General features: G+C 36.3%; 1 protein-coding gene across 7 annotated transcripts in view; it reads left to right on the top strand.

Moving 5' to 3' along the window:
• Positions 1-12,397, top strand: part of kank1a (KN motif and ankyrin repeat domains 1a) — a 202,941-nt gene that overhangs the window by 88,646 nt on the left and 101,898 nt on the right. The window contains exons 1-2 of one of the 7 annotated variants that reach the window (XM_039758593.1): positions 8,226-8,645; positions 9,624-9,682. The exons of 5 other annotated variants lie outside the window; for them this stretch is intronic. In XM_039758593.1, the coding sequence (XP_039614527.1) occupies positions 9,655-9,682 (28 nt within the window). In that variant the 5' untranslated portion in view covers positions 8,226-8,645; positions 9,624-9,654. Of the gene's footprint in view, positions 1-8,225; positions 8,646-9,623; positions 9,683-12,397 lie in introns of those variants that run through there. One more of the 7 variants, XM_039758592.1, reaches the window with a different exon arrangement.

Here is a 12,397-nt window from a genome sequence, read left to right as displayed (position 1 = left end):
GTGTTCACAACTCCACCATAAGAAAGAGACTGGGCAAAAACGGCCTGCATGGCAGATTTCCAAGATGAAAACCACTGTTAAGCAAAAAGAACATTAGGGCTCGTCTCAATTTTGCTAAGAAACATCTCAATGATCGCCAAGACTTTTGGGAAAATACCTTGTGGACTGATGAGACAAAAGTTGAACTTTTTAGAAGGCAAATGTCCCGTTACATCTGGCGTAAAAGGAACACAGCATTTCAGAAAAAGAACATCATACCAACAGTAAAATATGGTGGTGGTAGTGTGATGGTCTGGGGTTGTTTTGCTGCTTCAGGACCTGGAAGGCTTGCTGTGATAGATGGAACCATGAATTCTGCTGTCTACCAAAAAATCCTGAAGGAGAATGTCCGGCCATCTGTTCGTCAACTCAAGCTGAAGCGATCTTGGGTGCTGCAACAGGACAATGACCCAAAACACAACAGCAAATCCACCTCTGAATGGCTGAAGAAAAACAAAATGAAGACTTTGGAGTGGCCTAGTCAAAGTCCTGACCTGAATCCAATTGAGATGCTATGGCATGACCTTAAAAAGGCGGTTCATGCTAGAAAACCCTCAAATAAAGCTGAATTACAACAATTCTGCAAAGATGAGTGGGCCAAAATTCCTCCAGAGCGCTGTAAAAGACTCATTGCAAGTTATCGAAACGTTTGATTGCAGTTATTGCTGCTAAGGGTGGCACAACCAGTTATTAGGTTCAGGGGCAATTACTTTTCACACAGGGCCATGTAGGTTTGGATTTTTTCTCCCTAAATAATAAAAACCATCATTTAAAAACTGCATTTTGTGTTTACTTGTGTTATATTTGACTAATGGTTAAATGTGTTTGATGATCAGAAACATTTTGTGTGACAAACATGCAAAAGAATAAGAAATCAGGAAGGGGGCAAATAGTTTTTCACACCACTGTACATACTGTATATATACACACACACATATATACATACTGTATATACAACATATACATATCTACATATATACTGTATATACACATATATATACAAATCTACATATATATATCTACATATATATATATTAGGGGTGGGACTCGATTAAAAAATTAATCCAATTAATTAGAGGCTGTGTAAGAATTAATCTTGATTAATCGTATGTAATACACACGTAAATTTGCCCCAAATCGCAAATGTTTTTTTTTATTTAAAACGGTTTTAGTGGGCTTACAGAATCAAATAATAGACATGGACATGAATATTGTAAACTGAAGCTGTTTTAATTTCTGAAAAAAAAGCTTTTAAACTGCATTTGAATTCAAAACAGAAACAAAAATATCATCCCTGGTTAAAATTGGGCAGACTTAAAAATAAAGTGGTAGTTTAAGTACTTTAAGTACATTTTCAGAATAGTATTGTCTTTAAATAATAATAACCAAAATTTCACCATAAAGTGCAGTTTTTCTTCTTAAAAAATAAGTCAGAAACATAAAAGGTAATTTGACCAGCTTACTCTTTAAACTCTGAGTAACATTAGCCAAAATTATTTTGTACATTAGGCTAAAACAGTGTGATCATTGAACATTTTGTAATTAGATGTATTTAGAATTACTAACGGTCACGGAAGTCCAATGATCCCCAGTAAGAGCCACAAAGTCCGCTTTCTGTAATGCATCTAATTTTGCTTGCTTTTCAGTGTGCACAAAACCATGCTTTTATCAAGGCTTCTCGGGTAGTCGAAATGATCAGTCGTAGGAACGCGCTTTATTCCGACTCTAACATTTTTGTAGCTGTGATGTGTGCATCAGTGTAATGGATGTACCAGGAAATCATGCATTGACAAAAGTTCCCGTTTGCTTGGAATTGAAAGTGTGATTAAATGCGTTATTTTTTAACGCGTTATGGAGTACATGCATCGAAGCTTCTCAACTGTGCTTGTGCTAAGAAAGGGAAAATTTTAAAAATAACGTAACATGATTCTGCGTTAACCTAATATTTTTTCATACGTCCCAAACCAAGGAGATGGGAAGGTAAAATGAATCGGTAGCGCGCGTACATAGTCAGTACATCCCCTCTCGAATCGAACCTCGAATGTCGGCGTTAGAGGCTTAAGACTCTACAATGCGCCACCGCTTGTCTATGCTAAAGTATATATTGTAGATCGGGCTATAGATATACATTTATATATATACCCGTATCGCAGTGGAGAAGTAGAAGTTATGAAAAGAAAAGGGAACATTTTAAAAATAACGTAACATGATTGTCAATATACAGTAATTGTTTTGTGAGTGTTATTGAATGTTGCTGTCATCAAGGATTTGATTATCATTATTTCTTTCAATCAGGCTCGTATTTGTACGATGTGTTCAAGTTACATTCCGTGTTTGTCAATCGTTGTAAAGATAAGAGGTTTCATTCATCGATTAGTTCCTTACTGCATCAATAAACAGCTCGTCTTCCTTTTTATCTGTGATGTGACAAACTGCATGCACGGGTTTTTTTTTTACGCTGTCTTCCTTTAGCGGGACATTGACTTTTTCCACCGTGTGCTTTGTTTCCACAGTAGCTGCATTTATGAATATGCTTATCAGACGCTTCATATTTTTGCTGCCTTTTCAATTGTGTAATTCGGTTTTTGTTCAGCGCTCTTTGGAACTGTTGCTTTTTATCTGTGCACTGCATCAGTTCACGTGAGCCACTCGGTGTACTTGCATCGAAGGTTCCCAGCTGTGCTGGTGCCATCTCGTGCTATGTCCATAGCTTTATTTAATGTTACCTTAGTCCTGGCACTTAAAACTTTCTCTGGCAGTTTCGCTGAGTTTGTGTCAAACACCACCCTGACCATCTCATCTTCCTCTCCATAAGCACAGTCCTTCACCCGTGAATATTTACCCGTGGCAGTTTGCTATTGGATTGCCGCTGACGGATGGCCTTATATGGGCAGGCACTAAATTACAAACGCCAGCGGCAGCCTGTCTATGAACTTAATTTAAAGTGTAGGTTTACATCGTGCTTTGTTTCCGAAGTAGCAGAACTCGCTTCTTATTGTTTCGCTGCCTTCTCAATTATATAATGCATGTTTTCTTGAGCGCTTTTTTGAGGTCTTCCTGGTTTTCTATGTACTGCGTGATTACGTGGGAGGCGTGATGATGTCACACGAAACTCCGCCCCCACGGCGTTGAAGCTCATCTCCATTACAGTAAATGGAGAAAAACTGCTTCCAGTTATGACCATTACGCGTAGAATTTCGATATAAAACCTGTCCAACTTTTGTAAGGAAGCTGTAAGGAATCAACCTGCCAAATTTCAGCCTTCCACCCACACGGGAAGTTGGAGAATTAGTGATGAGTCAGTGAGTGAGTGAGTGAGTGAGTGAGTGAGTGAGGGCTTTGCCTTTTATTAGTATAGATGTGTATGGAGGGTGGGGTATGGGAGTGTGGGGAACTAATGTAACATGTGCGTTTATCTTGTTTAAGTAATCAGGAGCGATGGATTTGTATGGGGTTTCCAATATGCATTAAGGCATGTGAAGTGTCCTGGTTCCACTTTTCTCTTTGATCATGTTGCTTTCCATGCATGGAAAATCTTAAGTGTTGCATACAATTTAACGCAAGAAAAAAAACAAAACTAAAAATAAAGAATACAAAGGTGCGCTAAATGCAAATGTGTACATGTAGTGGTACTTAGAACTTTTAGCCTGCTTTTGAATACCTGTATATTCAAATGTTTATTTTTAATATGAGTATTCAAACCCTAATTTTGGTATAATTTGACAGCCCTAGTAAGCATTTGTTTTGAATTTTAATGATTATATGTGTGATTATATGTGTGTATCTCTCATTTGTGCTTCATTGTGTGACTCATTAGTCGCGGTCTTGCACCTGAGCGAAGATGCCGTATCCATAGGCTTCAGGGAAACCAACATTTTTCCAATTAAAACAGGCACAGTCAGGGTCTTCAAACCGAAGCTACCAATTTAATACACATAGACACAGTAACGGGGCCAGGTTGGCGACATCAACAATATGTGAGTCAGTGTTAGCCCCGAAAAGAGGCTACTTGTCCCCTTGAAGTAAGCAAATATACAAACAGTACTCGTGCATGCATTCACCCACCGGCATTAATAATGCATAGTAGCTAAATTTACGCCATTAGCACATACCTACAAACTATTTTGAGTTCTACATTATCCTATTATTTTGATGATAATATGTGTAAATGTTTGTATGTGTGTAATATACATATATACACACGCGCGCACGCACATCATGGGACATATCCGGTGCTCCAGAACGTTAAATGAACGACATGTAAATGGAATACTGACGTTTTCTTCACGCTTATCTAGATTTTGGTAGTGATTGACACCAAGAAAAAGCTGCATGCAACATTTTTTTGATGCCATCTGAATGCGCATCTAACTGAACGCAAGTGGTGAAAGCTCATGTGGGGAGTCTGACACGCTGCAATGAGCAAAAAAATGATTGGCGTTTGATCCACTTTCACCTGATGCTACAGATGGCAGAAAAACGCTCACTTCAAACATCCGTGTGGACAGGGCCTTGGACCTCTGGTGTAACAGGTCTGTGGCTCTAAATGGATGGCCAGAGAATTCAGATGTCCAGTGAATCACAAGTGTGGAGAGGAGAAAAACGATCAAATGGAAGGATGGAGGTTAAGGGAAAAGAATCCTGGAGACGTGGAGAACCGGTGCAATGTGAGTGAGCAAGCGAATAAGAGCAGGTTCACTGGTGAAGGCAGGCAGCTAGGAGAAGAGCCCCAAAAAAGGAGTGTGTGGCCGACACTCGGCAGGCGGGGGGCGGTCGCTCCAGCTGAGCAATTTTGAGGAGCTGGAGTGACCAGCAGTGTGGACGATTCACAGTGGAAGGCAGCAGGAGTTAAGGAGGCCTGGGAGAGCGAGTACCCTAGCCATTGGGGAAACTCAAGCCTCGGTCCGGTAAAGTACACATATGGAGCCAAAGGATAGAAGGCAACTGGACCAGGAGAAGGTCAGCTGCAGGTGCAGGTAGGGCGACTGCCCTGCTGCGAAGCCCATTGGGATAAGCGGGGTCAGGCACCAGGTATTTAATAAAGGGACTGTTTCCAGTCTGTTGGATTTTAACCTTGTTTAAAAGGATTTATTTATTTTGGATTTTAACCTCCACTTTCTGCACATGTTTTTAATGGCTTATTTATGGATTTTTGAAGCACTGCATTATGGACACTGTTTTGGTTTTGTTTGTTTTTTGTTTTTAATAAAAGCACCTGGACACTTTTACACCATCCCCTTGCTCCTCATATAATTTGTCCCCATCTTCTAGTTCATCTGGTTACATTATTGATGGTGTCGGATTTGGGAGGCTCCCGAAACAAGAGGGAGCAGGACTTTCTCCGTCACAACCTCTCACAATCGTTGGTCCAGACAATTGTGCAGTTTTTTTGTCCATTCCTCAGGTCAATGCGAAGTTTGGATTGAATAGTTTGTAATACATAGCAAATCCTAGGAAAGCACGAACCTGCCTCTGCATTTCCAGACATGGATGCGCAAGCACCTCACCCACCTTTATCCAGTGTGTTTAAATGAAACTGTTCTTCATAGGGTACCCCAAATAACATGTTTTTGACATCTCCAATTAATACTTATTTAGAGTTAGCTGTCAACCCAGGCAGCCTCAATCTGTCAAGCACCACTTTGCCACTTGCTTTTACTCTCACAAATTTAGCCTAGTTCAAGCATCTGCTTCACCTTCTCACATTCCTCAATGCTTCCAGAAGATGTTATTGACGCATATGTATTTTAACACTGGGTTCAGTTACAATCTTGTGTTCAGCAATTTCAATCCGGCCAGGCACGACCAAGAAGACTTCAGAGTTCCTCCCGATTAGTGACGGCAACTCTGCATTCTTGATGTCTGTCAAGTCATCACCAATAGCAACCTCTGCCTGAGAGTCTATCGCTAACATGGCCAACAACTTGTGTGGTTTGTACCACTCTTTCAAAAGATCAACATGTAAAATTTGCGTGGGCTTTTGTTGGGCGGGTATTCAAACCTTATAATGTATGGGACTCGTACATCCTTCCACTACTGCTGGACCCAGCCACTTCACCTGAAATTTAAGGAGGTCAGGTGGGATCAACACCAGAACTGATTGCTCTTTTAATATACACAGAAACAGCAATAAGTTGTTTCCAGAATGAGAAAATTTTCAACAGTTTGTATTTGGCAGTGCTTAACCAACATTTCTTATAGAAAATCTGAGCTTTTGTTTTTGAACACACGTTTGTTACTGTTTCTGCACCACAGTAGCCTTTTGTAAACACAGATATGATGAGAGGTCTACTGCATTGTTTTTGGCAAAAACATTACTACTCACTTCAAGATTCTTTTGGTGTACTTTAACGATTCAAGTATATTTGCTTTCATATTATCACTATTTTTTTTTTTTTCTGCAGTTGTTTGTGACTATAAAAATACTAGCAACGCTGTTAATTTTTACTAGATTTTTTGTACCTCTCTTTTAATGCTGCACGAATGTGTGGATTTATTGGAACTTGAACTTGTACTTTTTACAGTAAAATGGATTAACATAGCAATATACCTTAGAGTATTTTGCACTTTTTGCTGCTGCTTTTATTTAATTCTTAACTTGGTAAGGATGTCTGTTTGAATGTTAAGTAATTTGTTTAATTGGTTGGAAGGGAATTGATCAGGAATAGAGTCTTATTTAGTATATTTATTTGTTATTTTATTTATATGACTTTCATCACGTCAAATTCCATGTAACTGTTAGTGGCAAGCAATACAGTGACATTATTTGTACAGTTCCAGAAAAGGTATAAATTTAAAACATTAAACCATGAACAAGCACACAAAATGGATACATTTTGCTTTCTCACTTTGTTACATTAAGACAAACTGTTTTCCATTTGCCAACAAAGGGTGAAAATATTGTGCAGCTTAAAACTTGCCTATTCACATCCCTTCTTGTTTGTTTGAGACAGGGTATCTCTTAAAAAGACATTGTGTTCTGAATTTTTAGAAATGTTTTCAGGATTATTACTCCCTTTAAATTGTTAATGTGTTTTATGCAGTAGGATGAACTTATGCCCACTGGAATTGGGATAGTTTGTCTTTTACTTTCTTCTATCAATCACGAATTACATTTTTAAAATGCAGCTGGATGGATTTAACTCCACTAGATACCCTTATATTTAGTTAACTAAATTAGTACTAACCCTTCTTTTTCCCATTTACTTAGAAAACACGAGGAAAACAACTTTGTATTTCCTTAAGCATGAATATTTAATTTTTGTTTCTTCCATGCATTCAATTATGGATCAAGTATCTTTGTGGATATGTGTTGCTGTTTAGTCTTAAGCAGTGGACGATTATACAAATTTGAAAGTTCATGCAGACCATTATATACAGGTATTTTCTTAGTTGTGGTAATAATGATAAACACTCAGTAGTTATTTCAATTTATTTAATTCATATTGTGATGTTGACCATGTTAACTTTTTATCTTCATGGAAGTACAGTACTTGAATCAGAACGTTTGTAGATGCAGTATATATTATACAATAATACAAGGTGGATGTTTTATTTACTTTTCCATTTTCTTAGAAACATACAGACCTAAGTCTGATATAGATTGACAACTAAGGCATTTACTTTAATTAGAAACATTTTCTGTGGTAGTTAGGTACATACCATTGGCTAATAGTTTCTATATACTCTAGAAATATGTTTCATTTGTAACTTTTTAGTCGACCTTCACAATCCTGAACACACTATAATAGTATGTGTACAATGAAGACATAATATTATATTCTTGCACATCAACTGTAATTAAATGCAAACCAGAATAGCAAGAAACTGCATGTTTCCTTGTCATGGAGTGTTTGTGTATGCTGTTAAGAATTTTCATGCTCAAAAGGTAGTGAAGCCGAGCGGGGAAAACTTTCATCAAAAGTATTACAATTAATTTGTTACTTAAAACAAAGAATATGAACTTGTGTTTCAACAGTTGAAATACACTTCAAAAAAAAAAAAAAAAAGAGAGAGTTTAATACAATCTACTGACAGATCACCACCAAGAACAGTTTGAGGCAACTCTTTGGCTGCAGGCAATCTCCGTCTTGCATGGAGGTGTGGCTACTTTAGTAGAACTTCAGGTACTTGCGTGTGTTTAGGTATTTCAGATTCAAACTTTAGAGCTCATTTCCTTTTAATTTTTAGCTATGAACTGTACTGAGCTAAGTGAATTTTTGTTAGTGTATTAGTTTATTAGTTATATTCCTAGCCAGAGTTTGTTATTCAGCATAAATTTCTTTTTCTTTTTATCTTTATGAAAAGGGTAGTTTATATTTTCTATCTGGTTTTTCATTGACTACATTAAAACTGAGAATTTTTAAGTGTTCATGAGGTTCAGGCCTAAGAGAACCTTTTTCTCACTTTTGGACTTCATCTGCTAGGCCTCCTTCCTGTTATAGGACAAGTATCATTTGCATGTTATTCAAGGAAGTCATCTAAACTTAGCTTATACTAATATCTTATTTCAGTATTTAGCATACTTTCAGGCTGGTCAATAAAGTTGTGGCTCCAGTCACTTTTCGTACCTGGTTGGTGTTGGAGAACTTAGAATGCACTTAACGGTAAGAACTACCTAATTGATTCCACTTGTTTTTATCTGAATAAAGATTTCTTTTTAGCTCCACATTTAATTATATCTGAAATGCTTTGCTTTTTAGGCAAGAAATGAAAACAAAATTTAATTATGAAAGTGTTTTAGTAGACCTGCTTTAGTGTATTAATGACTTGTATTCAAAATACTCTTTTACATCAGTAACTATTATTATTCTGGTTACATTAGGCATTGCACCCAAGCTTCTACATGAATGTGGATACATCCTGTGAATTAGCATAATCAGTTTTTGGATGTAATAAAGCATTGTTATAAATTAGATGTCTAACATTAATGGCAATTTCTTTTATAATTTAAACATACTTATAACTATATAATGTGTTGAAACATTTTCATTTATTTTTTAATTATAAGAACTGCATTGATTTAATTTAATCTGAACAAAACCACTATAGATGCATTTGAAATGTTAAATCTGTACCAGAATATTATAATTTTAGTGTATCTGGTCAGAGTAAACAAAGGCATATTAGATTTATTTAGTATTTTTCCTGTTGAAGTTGTTATGCAGGGAATTGGTAGGTTGGGAATCTGTTAAATGTTGTACATGCTAAGAAAGTAATTGGTATACAAAAATGTTTAATTATTATGAAACATTAAAATATTACTTTTTCATAATGGATCAACAACTGGTTTTGTCTACTTATTGGGTCTAAAATGTGAATAATATTGAAATTTTGTGTTCAGATAACGCGTCTTATCAGTTACCTTAGTCTCAAATTGGTTTGGAGACCATAATCATCTCCAAATAAGTAGGCTTTTATTTTAATCACTCCTTTTAACTGGCACTTTGACATAAGACAAGCATGTAATTCAGTTACATTGACATAGCTATAAAATAGAAAAAAATGTACGGCAGAAAAAATGATTTTATTTTCTTGATTTTTATATGAATGGAGTTTTTTTTTTTTTAATTCCTTCCCTGCAGGCCTGCCTTTTGAGCATACCCATCACCAACTATGGAGTTGCCGAATGTGGTGGTCGTGGGTTAGTTTCATAAATTGCATGCAATAAGCCTTACTTTTACAACTTTACAATGAAGAATAGCATGCTGGAGCTTAGATATCTAATTTGTTTCAGCTTTTTTGCAAATTATTTTATGTCTAGTATTTGAGCTTTTTACATACTAAAACAATTTGTTCACAGTGGTATTTCTACTTGTTCAGTTATGGAAGAATATGAATCATTCTTCTCACTATTATTACTATGGATAATTGAGGTTCAGATGAATAATGATTGTCCCTGACAATCTGAAGAAAAATATGTGCTCCTTTATTTGTGTCTGAAATCAGATATATATTTTGAATGACAGAGCGTGCACTTCTAATAGAAATGAGTTTATACCACTGTGAAAAAATATGATCAAAATCTCAGTGTCTTGTGTTGAGCCCTCAACTGGTGTATTTTTTTTCAGCATGAAGTTAATTTTGTGTTTTTTATTCCCCTGTAGTCTCATTGCTGTTTATGTTCATTTATCAAATTATTAATTCTTTTCATAGAACGTGTTTCTGCAGTCATCCTTCACAAACAAAGATACAATCTAAAGTAATATAGTATTTATAGGAGTAACTAGCAAAATACTCGTGCTTCACAGCGGAGAAGTAGTGTGTTAAAAAAGTAATGATAAAGAAAAGGAAACATTTTAAAAATAACATGACATGATTGTCAATGTAATTGTTTTTTTACTGTTATGAGTGTTGCTGTCATCGAGGATTTGATTATCATTATTTCTTTCAATCAGGTTCGTATTTGGAGGATGTGTTGTGTTCAAGTTACATTCCGTGTTTGTCAACCGTTGTAAAGATAACAGGTTTCATTCATTGATTCCTTTCTTACTGCATCAATAAACAACTCGTCTTCTTCTTTATTTGAGACATCACACACTGCATGCACGGGTTTTTTTACACTGTCTTCCTTTAGCTGGACATTGACTTTTTCCACCGTGTGCTTTGTTTCCACAGTAGCTGCACTTATGAATATGCTTGTATGCGTCACTCGCTTCATATTTTTTTGCTGCCTTCTCAATTGTGTAATGCTTTTTTTGTTCAGCACTTTTTGGAGCTGTTGCTTTTGTCTGCGTACTGCGTTCACAGTCCGTTCACGTGAGTCGCTCGGAGTACATGCATCAAAGGTTCTCAGCTGTGCTTGTGCTATCTCATGCGATGTCCACAGCTTTATTTAATGTTAGCTAAGACTCTGCACTTAAAAGTTTCTCTCACAGTTTCGCTGAGTTTGTGCTAAACACCACCCTGACCATCTCATCTTCGTTTGTATAAGCACAGTCCTTCACCCACAAATATTTAGCGGCAGAGTGTTTCTATTGGATTGCTGCTGACGGCCGGCCTTATATGGGCAGGCACTCAATTACGTTGACGATGTGGGACGTAAGCTGCAGGCTATGGCCGGTATATATGTACATAAGTAGGTTCCAGTTATGACCGTTACGCGTAGAATTTCGAAATGAAACCTGCCTAACTTTTGTAAGTAAGCTGTAAGGAATGAGCCTACCAAATTTCAGCCTTCTACCTATACGGGAAGTTGGAGAATTAGTGAGTGAGTGAGTGAGTGCGTGAGTGAGGGCTTTGCCTTTTATTAGTATAGATGATATGTCAGTGTCCATATTGGATTTCTACATTCACAGTATCAATATTTCAATTAAAGTTTGTTTTATGAAAGGCTGTAGTTTTTATGAGATGGTTCACATAACAAAAACCTCTTGTGTTCTTTTTCAAGACAATTTTTTTATTTTAAGAAAGATTTGCTTTAACTGCAATATACAAAACTAACAGTAATAACAGTTCTGTGAGTAGCATTTTTATATTGTGCCCACATAACAGGACATGGACTATTTTAGAATAGAAAAGTATAGTAGTAGGTTTGTGTGATATTTCTATGAATTTCCATTTGCAGTTAAAATTTAGCAGAATCTTCCAGAAGAGACTTTATAAAATGGTTTTTTTTATCACTTATTAATAGGAGGATGGGAGTATGTCGGTAGCTGTATTATTGATTTTTGTAGATGTATAAAGTATGTCATATTTTTGATGGATATATAAGCAAAATAATATTGTACTATATGGTGATCCATGATGATCCCATGGTAGGCACAAGAATGTGCCAACTGTAGAGCAATCAGGTTTTTTATTTAATTAAAAACAAATAACAATCCATACACTCAAATCAAAATTAAAAAAAAAAACAAAATTCAACCCCCCACCCAAAAGAAAGAAGAGCCAGCCAACAAAACAAATCTTTGAAGCAGCACGGAAGAGTACCTTTTTCCCTTATATAGAAGATTATTTTAAAATGTTATTGATTAGATCCTGCAATATTTTTAAAAAGTTTTAAACAAATCCTTTAATTGAGAATTAGATTTTTTCCAATTTCATATAGTATAGGACATCAGTTACACAAAATGAGTTGGGTTGAGATTCTTCCAGTTGAGCTAGATAAGTCAATGTGCTAGTAATGAAGTAAAGGCAATTACAATTTGTCTTTTTCCACTTTAAGCCCATCTGGGAGTACACCAAACACAGCTATTAATGGGTTAAATGTGATTGTGACAGCAAGGCTATCTGATAGGCATTCAAAGACTTTTAATCAAAACAGTGTTCATTTGGTGAACGCCCAAAACATGTGGCCCAGTTTGGCTAGAGCTAGACTACAACGCTCACAGGTTGAATTTTGCCCTGGAATCATTTT

This window comes from Polypterus senegalus, chromosome 7 (genome assembly GCF_016835505.1).
Source record: "Polypterus senegalus isolate Bchr_013 chromosome 7, ASM1683550v1, whole genome shotgun sequence".
NCBI classification, from domain to species: Eukaryota; Metazoa; Chordata; class Cladistia; order Polypteriformes; family Polypteridae; genus Polypterus; species Polypterus senegalus.
Note: the sequence above shows the minus strand (reverse complement) of the source record. Positions and strands in the feature narration are given on the sequence as shown.